Source organism: Paramormyrops kingsleyae, chromosome 4 (genome assembly GCF_048594095.1).
Source record: "Paramormyrops kingsleyae isolate MSU_618 chromosome 4, PKINGS_0.4, whole genome shotgun sequence".
NCBI classification, from domain to species: domain Eukaryota; kingdom Metazoa; phylum Chordata; class Actinopteri; order Osteoglossiformes; family Mormyridae; genus Paramormyrops; species Paramormyrops kingsleyae.
In genome coordinates this window covers 40,772,697-40,789,446 of record NC_132800.1, presented here as the reverse complement: position 1 = coordinate 40,789,446, position 16,750 = coordinate 40,772,697, and the positions used below count along the sequence as shown (strand labels likewise).

General features: G+C 42.0%; 1 protein-coding gene across 5 annotated transcripts in view; it reads left to right on the top strand.

Annotated features, from left to right (window-relative positions):
• Positions 1 to 7,597, top strand: part of ctdsplb (CTD (carboxy-terminal domain, RNA polymerase II, polypeptide A) small phosphatase-like b) — a 49,077-nt gene extending 41,480 nt beyond the window's left edge. For 4 of the 5 annotated variants that reach the window (XM_023822869.2, XM_023822871.2, XM_023822872.2 and 1 more), the window contains 5 exons: positions 1,720 to 1,821; positions 3,725 to 3,781; positions 4,401 to 4,493; positions 5,738 to 5,923; positions 6,390 to 7,597. In XM_023822869.2, coding sequence (XP_023678637.1) covers positions 1,720 to 1,821; positions 3,725 to 3,781; positions 4,401 to 4,493; positions 5,738 to 5,923; positions 6,390 to 6,515 — 564 coding nt within the window. In that variant the 3' untranslated portion in view covers positions 6,516 to 7,597. Of the gene's footprint in view, positions 1 to 1,719; positions 1,822 to 1,846; positions 2,520 to 3,724; positions 3,782 to 4,400; positions 4,494 to 5,737; positions 5,924 to 6,389 lie in introns of those variants that run through there. The other variant, XM_023822873.2, reaches the window with a different exon arrangement.
• Positions 7,598 to 16,750: the final 9,153 nt, after the last annotated feature.

The following is a 16,750-nucleotide window of genomic DNA, read 5'->3' as shown; positions in this document are numbered from 1 at the left end:
AGTTTTTGAGATGAGTTTGGTGACTATCATTTAAAGTCATTTTCTCCTCTGTTTGCTGGGGAAACACATTCACAGAAAAGTCCTGTGTACTTTTTCTGTTGTTGAGCTTTATTAGTGAAACCAGTGAATATGTTAGACTGAGCCTGAAGGCTTCAGTCCTGCCGTAGAGCAAGAAGCTTCATAAACTTACAGTAGCCAGTTTGAAATGGGAATATTTCCCGTTTTCCCTTTGTTTCACTTGTCTAATAGGTCTATGCTGTGCTTTGGGTTTCTGAATATATAGACTAATTACTACTTTTCATTTAGCTAATACTTCTGTTATCTCTGGTGTTTGTGAATAGGCCCTATTTTTGTACTATTATATATTGCTTTGTTTTTGTGATATTTGGCTGTTTCTCAATTTTTTCTTCTTCTTAATTTCTAAACTGACTTATCCCCTTACAGGAAACTCCTCTGATTGCACTTCTGTCCTGGTTCAGCATTGTTCTTACTTTTTACAATAGCTGAAAACGTCCCTTATTTTTTCCTCATTGTATTTCAGAATCCCAGAGGCTTATCTGTTCATTAAATATACACTCATATTAATTCATTGGTCTTTCTATCCAATTTATTCCAAAGGAGTAAGACTTCACATTGCAAAGAGAAGACATTTATTTTTTTATCTGGATTACCTTTCTCGGCTTTTAAAAAAAAAAATACAACTTGTATAGGCTGCAAAATGTAATGTAAACACTTCAGGTATTTAATAATAACATGTACATATCGATAATGTAACTAGGCTGATATTTGACGAGGGCTTAGTTTTTAAATGGTTTCGCTTCATAGGTAGCTTTGACAGCACTGGGGACTTAATCTCTTGATTTTTTGTCTCCCCAGCTCATATATTGACTACCCTTGTTTTCTCAGCTCGTTTCTTTCTCAAAGGAAATGTTAGATGTTAAAACAAATTGTTACTGAAGCGTGTTTTTGCACGCTCTTGCATCAGTCTTGCCTGAAAGTAGAGTGCCAAGGGCTCCGCTTCAGTCTTCTGAGTGTTAAAGATGCGTGCTTTCGTTTACTTATGCACACTAGAGAATATTGACTGTATAGGTGTCTTTGGAGGCAAAAGTTAATCTTTCTCCAGGTTTACCCCAGGCTATGCATCTGTCCTTCATCTCCTCCCTCAAAGCCCTATAACCAAGGATTACAAGTTGCAAGTTCCCCGTCCTGAGGGATGATAGCATCTGGTTATGTAATATGCAGTGTTTGGTATATCTGTATTAGCATGCACTTTCATTACGTCCATCTATTACTCCAAATTAGTGTCCAATGATGAAGATGCATCAACCTTCTCTGAAGGAAAGCTCGAAAATTAAACTTATTTAGAGTATAGACTCTGAGCCGCTGGGGTAGTTTCAGCTCTAAAATAGCTCAAGTATCATTTGTGGTAATATCTTTTGGGGTTGAAGTCTTCAGATCACCTTTTGTTTGGATGACATTGAGTGCTGTGCTCTGGTTCACTTGGGCCAGTGATTCATGTCCTTTCTATACATGATGAATTTCAGCCCTTGGAAAGCTTCCCGAATCATTAAGCGCCATGATCAGTCACCTCTGTCTCACCATTTTATCTTGGTGCACATCCTCTCTCCGTCTTGTTCTCCCTCTTCCTCCTCTCACACCTCACCACTGTCTGGTGGTGGTTCTTGGAGCTCATGATGTTTGTGGTTCCTACCCCTCCAGCCCCCAGCCAAATACCTCCTACCTGAGATGAACATATCGGACTACGGCAAGAAGTGTGTTGTGATCGACTTGGATGAAACCTTGGTGCACAGCTCGTTTAAGGTAACGTGACATCAAGCCCAATGGCGTGTCCATTTATGTTGCTACTGTGCCATATGAGTGTGCCCCCTTTTCTAGATGTCAGATGGTTTGGACATTTTGTTTAGTGTGAGATTTCTCAGATGTGACCTTTTCTTTAAAAACTCCTCCTCCACCTTACGGTCCATCTGACCTGGCCATCGATGCCAATGAGAGTGAGCCCACAGCTAGCAAATCACGCTTCGGGCCGGCAGACGCTGCCTCCTAGCCTGAAATTTTCTGAACGTATGTGAAAAGGAGAGAAGCAGAACAGCACCAGATGTGCAGAAGCATCTAGCTGTGCCTTTCCCAGTTTGGCTTGATGAAAAGTTTCTCAGGTTCCCTGTCTCTCCACTCATTGCAGTTCTGTAGTTTAGAATGTTCACGAATGGTGGCAGTAAATGTCTTCCTGCCATCCTGTTGTCTGTGAAAATGGGATACAGAGCGGGAAAGTGGGAGGGAAGAAGAGGGGTGGAGGGAGCTGTCTGGGTCGGAATGGGGCCCACAGAGGGGGAGAGGACAGCAATACACACTTGAGTACACAAATACACACACACGCGCGCGCACACGCACACTCGAGCAAACACAGGGGTGTGTCCGTCTGCAGATTCAAGTCCTCACGCAGACCATCAACATTCAGCGGCGAGACATTTTACTTCAAGGGACTGAGCTCAGTAGCAGAGGTTTGCTTTATCACTTTTTTCATTCATGCTAGAAAATTCTTATGTTTAAGTAAGTGCTCACTTCTCTGTGCAATTTTGTTAAACAATCAGCAGCAGACTTAGAAATGGATTTGATATGCCTGGGTTTTCTGAAAGTGACTGATGACTTGAGTGAGAGATGGGAACAGCGGTCTTACAGTGAAGCTGGTGAGCGCTCATCCGTTCTATTTAGGCGAAGGTCAATATGAGTTATGGGATTATTATTATTTTTTTGTGCCATTTGCAGTTTGTGATCCAGATCTGCTTTCAGTACTCAGGCTTTATATCTCTGGACACTTTGATGTTAGCCTGGCAGGCTGAAAGATGAACTGGCGTTGTGTTTCTTTATAAGGAGGGGAAATTAGGTTTGGCAAAGAACTGGAGGCATGCAACCTACTGATGTGTGAGCTGTGGGAATACTTATTGCAACGTAAGGGTGTGAAGGATGCACAACTGTTTTTTTTTGCTATGATGGACTGTTTTCCAAGTGGAGTCCTCTAATTAGACATTTAGGCATTTGCCCCTTCCTCCTTAATGCAAACGTTCCACAGAAGGTCTGCATTCTATCATCCAGAATCTAAATGTGTATGAACTAAGAGCACGGTCACAGGCCTTAAGTCTGTCGAAAACAGCTTGTTTTCATGATGGGTAGAGTGCTGGTCTGAAAGGGAGGGCTGCATTCCAATACTCTGACCGAGTGCTGGAGCCTGCTAAGAAAGAGCACCATCGCCCCCTGTTGCTGAGTCTTCATACTGCCTCCAGTTTCCAAGTTTTTTTTTTTTTTTTTTTTTTTTTGAACAAAACGTCTGGTACAGATACTTTCAAATGTTAACATTTTATCTGAAGGTAATATGTCAAGAACAGAAAGAAGTAGATCAAAAACAGATGTTTTTCTGCAGCTTTCCCCATTTCTGTATGCTGTTTAACTCTGTTGAAATATGATGAATGAAGTCTTGTTTCTAGTTACTGTTTAACCTGTACTCAGTCTTGACAATGAATGAGGTGACTTTCAGTTTTTTAAAAAGGATGATGATGTCTGTCCATGAACATTTTGGATTAATGACGTTTGAGTGAAATAGATGGTTGTCAGTAGGTTATGAAGCCAAACTACAATTTGTCTGGAGTCTGGGGGGGAAATGTGGACAGCTGCAAATTTACTCCCCATGCGTCTTCTCTTCTTTTTGCAGCCGATAAGCAATGCTGATTTCATCGTGCCTGTGGAGATAGATGGTACAGTTCATCAGGTACTGTGCTAAAACACCACTAACTGCTTTATTTTAGTCTCCCAGTGGTCTGCCTTGGTGTTTAATTTTACCTGCACTTGGTCTTCCTCTTCTAACACATGTGTTTTTAGTGACGCATTTCACATTTCTCTCGCTTAAACTAAAGGCCCTCTTTAAAATCCGCCTGTGAAAAATGCTGCATGCTTTTGAAATGGGATGCTGTCGCCGGAGAGAGAGGAGGAGCAGGGGCGCTCAGACGTGGCCTGCGTGCGGACGGCGTCACAGCCTTCCTCCTGAAGAGAGAGGCTCAGGCCTTTCCAGTCTCCATGCCTCTGCAGAGTGATGACTGTGACCTGGTTCAAGTAATCCAGGATAGGCTGTGTGCACCCAGGTTGGCCTATTCATGATTACTTGCACTAGGAGCTAGCTCCATAACCACCAAAGGATACTGGAAGAGCCATGAGGAACGCCGATTCCCCCTGCATCCCTGGCTTCTTCCAAAGGAACCTGTGGGCTTTGCTTGTGTCAGGACCCTATCAGACAGCTGGTCGCCCTGGTGTGCTCACCCAGCCTTGACCCCCTCACCTCCTCATGGATGTGATTTCTGACTCGTTTGACACCTGTCCTGTTATTTTTTCAGGTCTATGTACTGAAAAGGCCACATGTGGATGAGTTCCTGCAGAAGATGGGGGAGCTGTTCGAATGCATCCTTTTTACAGCTAGCCTAGCCAAGGTTTGTCCGTGCTAATGCAGTCTTACAAGACGAACATCAGAATGGCTATTCTGGCTGCGTGGAAATGTGTGTGAACCATCTGCCCTCGTTTGATTGCCATCTTCGTGTTCCTCTTTCTGTCTCTGTACTCCGCCGTGCTCGGTCTCCAAAAGCCAGGGTGAGTGTCTCTGGGGACTGTCACACATGGACATCTGCTTTCTGCTTGGCTCTCCCAGCCAGTTGAGTGGGTCATAGACGGCAGAGCGTTTAGGTGTATTTAGCGTGAGTAACAGCTTAATGCTGCAGTAGATCAGTGTGTAGAGTTATGGCTTTAGTCTGGTAGGTGTGGGTGTGTGTGTGTTTGTGTCTGTCCCCTTTTCTGAAAGGGGGCAGTATCAGGATAGCACAATGTCATTGTCCTGGATGTTGCTCCAAAAGTCTTCCATGTGTAAAATGTATTGAAGAGAAAGTTTGTGTTAAGTTACTAAGGTTAGCCTGTTGCAAACCTCAAGAGAAACAAGCTTGCTGGCTGAGTACAAACACACAGACAGACCCTAAACAGATGATAGTCTGAGCCAACTTTTAATCACTAAGAACCGAAGGACTTCGATTGAATAGCGAGGCGAAGGGCTGAAAACTTGGAGGCCTTCCCTGTAAAAACCTGCTGCTCTTGCTCCTCAGAGTTCCAGTAACTATTACCTCCAAGGTCCGGGGCGGAGTGTTCACCAGTCTGTCAGGCATGAGGCACAGGAGGAGCTGAAAAATACCTTCTTTTCTTTGGCCTTTGCTGCTGTCTCCGATACATAACTTAGGTGCAGTTCAGGTGAGACCGCAGTTGTCACATGGGCTGCTGCAGCTCACAGCAATAGATTAGACAGATGACACCCCTCCCCGCCCCAGCACAGTTTGCAGATCCACACTCATCACAGTCATTTTCGTGATGTACTCCTGTTTTGTTCCTGTGCATTGTAGACACTTCCAATGAACATCAGCAGGCTCGCTAGGTCATTATGGAACAGTTATATGCAAGAAATCTGCCTTAGGATGAGTCCAAATGAACCATGTGTTGCTGATGAACATGGTAGCTAGTTTGTAGTGAAGCACCTGCTTTCATTCTGCATTCTGTTGTCTGCTATGGGATTGAGGAGCAGTTAGCGCAGTGGCATCAGAGCTGAGGCTCATACGGGCTGCTGAACGGGTATGCTCAGGGAGCCTTCGAACCATGCTCATGGGTAGGATTCCTCTAACGAGCTGCTTCTTTGCAGTATGCGGACCCTGTGGCGGACCTCCTGGATCAGTGGGGGGTGTTTCGAGCCCGGCTGTTCCGAGAGTCCTGCGTGTTCCACCGAGGAAATTACGTCAAAGACCTGAGCCGATTAGGGAGGGAGCTGAGTAACGTGATCATAGTGGATAACTCGCCCGCGTCCTACATCTTCCACCCGGAAAATGCAGTAAGTTCCTCAACCTGCACTGCTATGAAAAAAATGCATTATGCCACCAATGTACTATTTCCTGAGTCAGCGAGGTTCCCACCGTCATCTTTACAGCACTCTAACATGAAACAAATTTCTCTGATGACAGCTCAAATATTTTTGACAAATGTATTGTTCATTGTTCATGAAAGATGTGGACATTGCTACTAGTGCCGCAGTTTCCATGGCAATGAAAAGATTTCCATGGACGTTTGGTGCTCTGTACACATGTTTGCTACTGCTGCTGATCCAGGGAAGTTTCTGCTAGTCAGTCTTTCTAAGGGAAAAGGGAGGGTGGGACTCACCACTTGCTGGCTTTTTGTGAATAATTCACGAGGTGACTCACCACTTGCTTTTCCTGCTGAGAGGGTGGTGCAGGGCCATTTTTGGTTGTGGTCTGGGTGTAGCGAGTCTGAGGCTCCTCTCTCTCCCCTGCGTCTGGCAGGTCCCGGTACAATCGTGGTTTGACGACATGACGGACACAGAGCTGCTGGACCTGCTCCCTTTCTTCGAGGGCCTTAGCAGAGAGGAGGACGTTTACAGCGTGCTCCAGAACCTGAGGGGCAGGTAGCCCGGTCTCCAGGGACTCCACCCGTTCTTGCCCCCATCCCCCCCAGCATGGCTCAGGTCCTGTCCTGCAGCTGCCTGAAGTGGGCGCCGCAGAATCTCACCACGGAGAACCCCCCCTGCCCCCCAACTCTCCTGTTCTGATGGCACCCTGAGTGGACAGAATGTTTGCAGTGCACTCGACATATAGGGATCCGGACTCTGGAACCTTCCATTGGGCAGAACCAACGTGTACACCCACAGACATGCATTACATATATATTTCTAAGGAGGGAAATCAGAAAAATGTTCTGAAAAGGACTTACTTTTTTAACCAAGAGACAGTTTTACTATCCTGTTTAAGTTCTTTATATGTACCAAAAACAAGCTTTTTAAGGAACGTGTTAAAAAGCTATGCGGTTTTTGGCCACTCCATCGTTGCTATGCAGGCTGTCTTCTCTTGATCTCCAGTAGTTTAAACAACTGTGATTTTTCTTTTCTTACTGAATGAAGTGCCTTTTTTGAATGTTGTTTTTACGGGGAAAACATACATTTTGTACACGGCATATTTCCAGAGAACTTAAATCTTTTAATGAATATATGCTTTAAAAATGAAAGTGGATATGAATCTTTATATTAAGCACTGTTATTTATGCTAAAGATTTTTTAATACCATTTGACGCTGGGTACATGTCTCCATAATATTCTGATCGGTGTTTCTTTCAGTTGCCTGTAACTTTTTTTTTTTTTGCCATTTATATAGAGGTGGTTTTTTTGTTCCTTTCTTTCTGATACATAGAAATGTGCTCGTGTCACCATAGCTTTCACTGAGCAGGGTGGTGCATTTGCATTTGTGATGCTGTTAGTTTTAGTCTTGGTCGTAGCTCCGACAGGGGCGACCCCTCGTATAATAGGGCTGGGGGGCAGTTTTAATGCCCGCAGGTAACTAAGTGCCAATGGTTGTTCCTGAATGATGCCAAACACTTTAACTCTGTGTGTTCGTGCCAGATGTGTGTGAAGTGTTCCATCCAGCTCCCACCAACCCCTCCCACCTCTGCCCCCATTTACCCTGATATTAAAGTTGGGAATTCAGTGGAATACAGCACAGCTGGCCGTTTGCCGTGTTCATTCTTAAACATGCCGTGTCGCTGTAGAAGCGTCATCTGCGTCATCATGTGTGCTGCCCCGGGGCCATACGCTGGTCAGCCTGACAGTTGCTCCGCCCCCGCCCCCCACCCCCGAGACAGCCAGAGTTGTGGCGCTGTGCTATCACAGATGTGTCCCTGATCTGTCGGGAAAACCGGCTGTTAGCTGTAAGGAAGGTGCTTCGTAGTCTTTACCGAGTTTCCTGAGGAGAAGAGTGGGTGTCTCTAAATCCAAGTCATTTTTGACCAGGCTCAGTCCTTGAGGCTGGCGCAATGCTGCGTTATGGACAACGTGTGGCGCTGCCTGTGGGCCCCACACTGAACCCCGTACTATGGAAACGCACATATACGCTCATCCCCCTGTGCTTCTTACAGCTCCCCATTCTGTCCCCCGGCCTCTTACTCAGCATTTTCCATTGAATTTTATCTTTTTAATCATTCATTCACAAACCCCTGACTTTTGAAATGGTTTTATTCCCTAAATGAATTTCCACATTTGCCTTTATTCACATGCATACCTGTGTGTACAATGTGTGTATACATGCATGCATGCTGCCAGTGTTACTGAGACACGTGTGATGGTGAGGTGCTGTTCTCTGAACACTCACCTCCTCACATGGGTTGCGGTCGGCATTACTAGCTGGATAATCCATCTATTTCACCAGTTAAAAGTACATCAGTTGCTTGACCTTGACGGTGTTCCAGGGGCTTGTAAACGTCTTGGAGCTCGGAGAATGTGCAGTGTGTCACCATTCCGGTCTCCTTCACTCCCAGTCTCTATTAAGTTGTTTTAAAGTTGTCTTGTCCCTTTTCAGCGTTGCTTTTCTTGCCTCTGGCACTGTTTTCCAAAGGACAGGAATCGCTACACCTGCCCTGTTATTCGGCTGCAGTAGTCTACGTCAGGCTGTCTGGCTTCAGTGCGCTGAGGTGCAGTTCAGTGCTGGTGAGACGTTCTCGTTCTTTGTTCTGAACCAGCAACGTTCCTTTCAAAGAGTGTTCCTGGGCCCTTGGCAACATTTTCTCTTCCCTTCAGTGAAGTGTTACATGGTCTGTGGCGTAGATCTGACATATTAAAGCATCTTTTTAAAAAACTGAAAAAATGAAAAATGTTTTTGCGGTTTTGTTTTGCATTGAATGCCCCTTGTTCTTGCTTGTTTGTACCAAATGCCGGTGAGGTGGGAGAGGGCTTTCTGGGGTCTTGCCGTGCTCTACTCCATGGGCTGCTCCTCTGGCTGCTACATCTAATACGCAAGTTTACACGTTAAAACACGAGGGCTGACAAAGCTGTACAAATTTGTGGAAATCTGTGGATTCGGTAAGTTCATGTGCTAAAAATTTTAAGATGAGCGTAATGTGAAAGATTGATGTTATTGCAAATGGTCAAAAAAGTAATTTTAATGTCATAATTGTATAAATATTCATAGTTTTTTATTTCCTGTAAAACAGGCAGCTGCTTTTACTTTGCTTTGGTATTTCTTTTAGTTGAACTTTCCCCACCACTTCTACACTATTGTGTCATAGCTTTAGGAGTTATAAAAAGAATCATTTTTACTGTTTGCATGTGAATTGAAAATGGAGCCGGCTTTTTTATTAAACTGTATTCAAATGAATTCATTTCAATTTCTACATGGTGCCCTTCCAAGAGGAGTGACCCCTGAAAACCCAGCAAATTTTAAGTGTTTTATTAAAACAGTGGTGTTATGTGACAGGAAAAAAAGTTTTCTGACAACAGAAAAGAGGAAACATTACCGTGGTGCTTAGGAGGCAGCTTCAGTGCAAATGGGGCCCCCCATATTCGCACTGATGAACTCAAATTAGTGCCGGCGTTACTGCGGGTGCAGACTGGAATGGTGCTAATCTCTGTGTTGTAATGCATTTGTGCATTTAAGAAGGTACCATAGGCAGCAGTACGGGGCAGCCAAGTCGGGAATTTCACACTATTTGAATTTTTAAAGCTCAAGGCAGATGTGTGGGTGTGGGGGTCCAAATTAAGGTTCACGCTTTCCTTACGTATTTGAGAGAAGTTCTTTGTCCCTTACAGACTGATTCATATAAAATGATCCCTTATAAGATGATCCGTATTGAATGATCCCTTATAAAATTATCCCTTATAAAAGGTTCCATATAAAGTGATCCCTTATATAAGGATCCATATATATATTAATGCTGGGAATAGCTCCTCTGTGATTGGCTCATATTTGATGTGTCACCAGCATGTCTGTTAACCCTGCAATATCATTTAAGGGTAAGGTTCTGTGCATGTCACATCTGTAATATATGGGTATTAAAATCTATATTGCAATATTTCTGCTAAAAAGTTGGGTCCGTCTGGGTCATCCTCACTCATGCCTATCGGTCGGATGCTACAGTAGCTTGGTCCCGTTTCCCCTTACAGCTGAATAGCCACTAGAGGGCTCCATGTAGTCCTTTATGGCTGAGCCTGGCCAAGTCATATAGGTGGCCTGGCCTCCTGATGTTTGCTGGTGAACACTGCCCCCTAGCTTCACTTTGGGGAAGGTCCAAGTGACCTTTTCTGAGTCGGGTACATTCCAGTGTGTTTGATCCCTTCTCACAGAGTTTTGAATCTGCTGTATGGTCAGTCACTAATGGTTTCAGGCTGTGGATATTATTTACTATACAGGTGAAGTCATTTCCAGTACACGATGATGGGAAATATAAACAGCTTATCTCAGTCATAGTTGGGGGGCTGGAGCCTAACAGCACAGGGCACGAGGGACACCCTGAATGGGATGCCAGTCCATCACAGGGTGCACACACTCATTAATCGAGGTTCAAATATTACACATACAAGTGGTACCTTGGTTTACAAGCATAATTCGTTCCGGAAACATGCTTGTAATCCAAAGCACTCGTATATCAAAGCGAATTTTCCCATTAGAAATAATGTTAACTCATATGATCCGTTCAACAACTCAAAAATATTCATATAAAAATTAATACAAGATATAAAGTAAAAATACATAAAACAAATTAACCTGCACTTTACCTTTGAAAAGAATCATGGATGGTGTGAGGGAGACGAGAGGAGAAGAGGAGGGTTATTTTGTAGGACGACTTTCACTATAATTAACGGAATCACTGCTATCTGTTGGCTCGCTGGAATCTTTTTCTGTTTGTGCGACTTTAACAAGGAACCCATCCAATGACAGCCTCTTTTGCCTCCTTTTTGATTTCGCAAAAATGTGGACATTGCATTGTCGTTAAACAGATTCATCGCTCGCACTGCTACGTCCTTATTCAGGTGGTGCTTTTCTACTAAATTTTGACTATACGAGTGAGGCATTCCGACTGAGCATGGGAGACGATTACCCACAATTCCACAGCATGAGAAAGTGAATAACCATTGGTTCAGTTGTGATGACGTGCGCTCGGCGTCAAAACAAGAAGTGCACGCATGCGCTTCCTGTTTTGAAGCCGAGCACACGTAAAAACAAGAAAAACAAGGAGCGCATGTGTGCCATATGATTTTTGATGATACTTGGTGCTCGAAAACCAGGACTTGCTCGCTTTCAAAGTCAAAATTTATTAAACATCTTTGCTCGTCTTGCGGAACAGTCGTAAACCGCGTTACTCGTAATCCGAGGTTCCACTGTACTTTATGTTTTTTTAAGCACTGATTTTAGGCTTATTTATTAGTTCTGTGATTTTTCTAAAATTCTTGTGTAATGTTAGTAATTTTTTTCAGTGTTTTGGTCATTTTTAATTTCTTTCGTTACTCCTGTTGTAAGGGTGTATTAATGATAATACTCAGTGCTAGGTTATTTGTTTAAAAAGCGTCACAGATAACGTCACAGAAGGCTGTGATAGTAGAACCCTTTGTTAATCGGTGCATAGTTTGTCATTTTTCTATTGCAGTAACTATCTTGACTTGAGAGTGTCGGGCCACGTGCCTCGAGGCAGTCCCTGCTCGTGTTGTGAGATTCTTCATCGCCTGTAAATCTCTCCAAATTAACTGGACCCTAGGTTTTGAGGAGCCTTTGCACTCCCAGCGGCAGCTGCAGTAGCTGTGATGGGTCTACAGAATGCGGTGCCGCAGACCTCGCCCTCTGTCTGGGGACTCTTACGGGGTGGCGGGAGCTAGCCCCTTCCACTGGGGCGACTGCTGTGCGGCTTCTCTTTACAGATGATTTGTCTCCTCAGAAGGTGGTGTGTATGGTGTCGGCTGGTAGCGAGAAGCAACCTGTAACACTGAAGAAGTTCAGCCAGCTCTGGGCTGCCCTGCGTGTGAGATTTTAATGTGACATGAAGGAGTCCTGCTTGCAGCGTTCCATGGTAATGGCAGCAGGAACACATAGTAGTTTTGCTGTTCTTGGTTTGTTTACATCAGGGGTCACCAAAATGGCCCCAAGGGCCGTATGAGTCGCCGCGGACCTGTTCTACAAATAGCAGAACTCACCAGTGAGCAGCGTATAAAATGTAATTTTATCCTGTTGCTATTTCTCTTTAATCACATTTGCATTTATATAGACTTGAAAGTGTGTGTGTGTGTGTGTGTGTGTTGGTTTTTGTGGTTTACAAGGACTTTTGACCTGAATACTCACCAGCATTACAGGGACATTTGGGTTTATGAGGACAGGGACCATGTCCTTATAATTCCGGCAATGTAGAAGCCATTTTCTAAGTCCGAGAAACTCCCTCTCAAATTTTGGCGCCATGTCCTAACATACCACAAAACCCTGAAATCTTACTATACACTGTGTATCTCTGAACTCGAGAGTGCGCCCCTGTAGCCGGGACCCGGTACAACACCTGCGTCATCAAAGATTTGCATATTACACACAAGTGTAAGTTTTGAGGCCGCTGATTGGCTAAATCGGTAACGTGGGCGGGAAATCGCGAAAACAAGATGGCGTCGGTGGGCGTGGCTTCAGTCCGCTTCAGCGCACAGTATCTTATGACAAGTAAGTTAATGCAATTTGCAGTATTATTTCAACATTAACTATAATTTATCAATTGTAAATTAAATATATGAATGTATAGCAAACATATAGGTAAACGTATACCGTTAATATGATAAACTATGACTAGAGATTAAATTTTTTGAAACCTTTTACTAGTCAGACTGATAAGTAACTTGGAATTAAGATTTTATACTAACTGTTCGTGTAAACCGAACCACACATTTAACTACTAGGCTTTATCATAATTATATATTAAATACATATTAGTATTAGTATTTATTTTTATATTATTTTTACAATTCCGTTTATATTATAATCGTCAATGTCCTGTTTGGACCGGATGCAGCTGAAGTGAAGACATATGTGCTGTGGACCTGCTAGTTCGAAGCGACTGTAATGTGAAAGGTAAGTTATACTGCTGTTTAATCGAATTTTTAAAAAGTTTATGGCTCGCGTTGGCTTGTTTGTGCATGTTTTGTAAGCGCATCAGAGCTCGTTTTACAGTTTTAAACCAGCTAGTGCGTGATGCTAACGGTGCTAGCGAATTTCTACTGATTCATTGAATACATTCAGACGAGAATCGTCGATTTTTCACCTTTAACTTACTTTCATTTGCAATACAGTTTTAACTGTATTGCAAAATAGCATAGTTGTAATAATAATCTGCTGGGTTTAAAGAGATTAATAAACAAAGAGATCCAGATGTGCACGTTTTACTCCTGAATAGTAACTTGCACTATCAGTCAAACGTTTTTGAACAGTTAATGACCACGTTAATCCGAACAGTAGGATGAAGACCATCCGCGTGGATTGTAGACCTCACCTATGCTTATTTGCTTTGAGGAACATCTATCCTGGTGAAGAAACCACTTATGATTTTGGTGATTAAGAGTAGCAATGGCGATGCACGGTATGAAAACCTTTACAATAACTAATTATTAAATAATTATTTATTGAATTATATTAAAGGTGGAAAGTATTAATTGTCACCATTGTAAAATTAATGATTTTTTACGTATTACATTACGTGTGTGCTCATTACAGTACGTCAGTTTGTGTGAAGCTTTACACCTGTGTTATGAGGACACCTGTTTTATGAGGACCATCATCACATATTCTTGATGTTGGACTTGACTGAAGAATCTCAGTGTGTTGTGTTAGTTTGACAAAAGCCTGGTTTATGAGGACACTGGTTATTACCAGGACAATGGGCTGCATCTATATGAAATATTGGGATTATTTACATCTCACTGTGGTCAATATGATATTGAAAACTCAGTAGTTCTCAAAATTGGTAAAAAGTAGGTCCCCCTTGATTCCAATTGGCTTTCATTAAGTAATATTAAAACTATATATAAAGAGTAACTTTATAATATTTCTATGCCACATTATTTTTTTATTTGCTTTCTCCAAGATTGCATATTATCTATTCACCAGATCAGGGTTGGGGAACGTTGGTCCTGGAGGGCCAGTGTCCCTGCAGAGTTCAGCTCTAATCAAACACACCTGAACCAGGTCTTCAGGATAAAGGTTGGTATTTTTATTTTTTTTTGGACACCGGCCCTCCAGGATCAAGGTTCCCCACACCTGCACTAGATGATAGATGAGAATCTGTGTCTGACCAACCTAAAGAAACTTTAAAGGTATGTGAGAAGATAGATATCTGAGAAGACTGAGGTATTGAGTTACCTATGTCCCGGTAATAACTAGTGTCCTCATAAACCAGGCTTTTGTCAAACTAACACAACACACTGAAATTTTTCAGTCAGGTCAAACATCAAGAATATGTTATGATGGTCCTCATAACACAGGTGTAAAGCTTCACACAAACTGACGTACTGTAATGAACACAAATGTCATGCATAAAAAGACATTAATCCTCTGGGGTCTGAGGCCTCTCAGCCACTTTCGGGGTAGTCTGACATGCCTTGACATTTTAAAATATTTCACCTATCTAAAAAACATTTATCCCAGAATGTTACATGTGCTTTTATTCAGCACAAACTCAGCACCAATAATCTGAGACCACTTAAAATGTTATTCTATTTTTTGTTAATATCAACTTTAAACATATACTTGTCAAAAACCTATTTTCAGACATGCTGAGAAATTGTAAAAAATCACATCAAGACTTTTGAGCTCTGAAGCTTATAGACACAGGGGTTGGCTACACACAGGTGAAAGAGACATTCTGAAATTTTATGTGGTTTCGTTACTAAAGTGTTAGAACTTTGGAGTGACACTCTTTTTCTCAAAGTCAGTGGCCTGTACAATGAATAATGATGACATAGGTATCCTCACACCTGTAGTAGTTTGCATGCTGTCAATGGCCCATCAGTCTGGAATGTCACTGCACCCCACACCCATCACATTGGAAAGGCAGTTTGAAACGCAAGAAAAGTAGCAACAATAAAATCCCCTTCACAGTTTGAAAAATTAAAAACTGTGACCATATAAATATAGAAAGAGATAAATATGATGCAATGACTATTATTAACACTCGGGACGAGGGCATCGTCGACCGCGTATCTTTCTCGTCTATTTCAGTTTATATCTCGCTGAAATCATTATGTAGAATCATGAAAAAAAACACTAAATCCATAATGCATCTTCTTTTCAAAACTTCCATTGTCGGAAGTATTAAAGTTTTTAAAATTAGGTTAAATAGGCAAAAAAGTAAACCGTATGACCTTTCTTTGTTTTACTTGCGTCGGGAGCGTGTAGAAATGCTCTCAGCTGAAGATCGCTATTCACGTTCTAAATACGCTGCGTTTGAACCGGCGATCGTGTGATTGCAGGCACACAGGCTTAGCCCACTGAGCCATGAACACAGGTATGAGCTTTGCTGCTGAAAGTGGCAACACTGGCACAAAGCTTCAGCGGCAGACGCTTAAGTCAGTCACTCTTGTTCTTTCTATTAGTATCACGAAGCTGTAAAAATATATTTAGTTTCTACCTATATATATTTGAAAAGTAGACCGTCCAAGGTTTCTGAGGGTGTTTTTTAAATGTGTATATGACTAAAACTCGCAGAGTTATTTAAACGTTTTGGTGAAATTTCTGTCAGGTCCCGCCAGCGGGACCACCGACCCCAGAGGGTTAACATTGCATTGGGTAATATTTAAATATTGAAATATTGATTTGAAAAATAAATATTGTGCTTTTATTTGTACATTATCATGTTAAAATAAAAGCAAGGTTATGAAATTATTTTAAATCATTATTTCATTACATTAACAACTTTCTGTCTATACATTTATTCCTTGAATATATTTCTCACATTCTGTTGGATTGATATTGTTTTATAGCTCTTAGAGAAAGTGTTTCTGTATGTAAAGTGTTTTAATGATTTAATTTAGTTAATAGAAGTTAATTGATAATGAAAATCTATTTATGACATCATTTTTGACAAGCATCCTCATTTTACAGCATTTTTACTAGGGGTGTAAATCACAGCTTTCCTTGCGATAAGATACAATATCGATTATTTTTAATACCTCAGAAATTCCCACGATACGATACAATTCGATTCATTTCGATACTGGGGATAGTAGTCGAAATGATGAAATTTCACACAATCCTTTACATTTCAATGAATTAAAAAAGGCAAATATAATTAGCATTTTATCATATTTTGTGAACTGAAAACAAAATCTAGTGTAGTCAAGTATGTCCCATAAATCAAGCAAAATAAAGTGCATTTAAATTTTAAATTGTTTCGTCTAGTCCTGTGTATTTAAGTCCACCTCAGAGTCTGTCGCCCAGATCTGTCATTGAAGTTTTCCCTGTGTTATGTGCTGTGCTTGCAATAACAAGGTTCCCGCAGGGTCTTAAAAAGTCTTAAGTCTAAAATTCAGAAAGTTAAATTTAAGGCCTTAAAATGTCTTAAAAATGCCTTACTTGGTCCAGCTCCCCCATTCATTTTTATACCCTTTCTTAAATTTAATAGAATTAAATTGGAGGCTAACTAGGCGACTCGGTAGCTTGCAGCAGCTGGTGCGGTTGAACGCATCATCCATCCTCTATTTTTTATGCCATACGATCTACACACACTACCTTTGCAATAGACCAGTAGGTCGCGATCGACGTATTGGGCGTAGACCATGTATACGTCGGAGTGGATCATGAAAACAATACTGAAACAGGCAAGAAAATAAAAACACATGTATCGATATTTATGCAGTCACATCGAT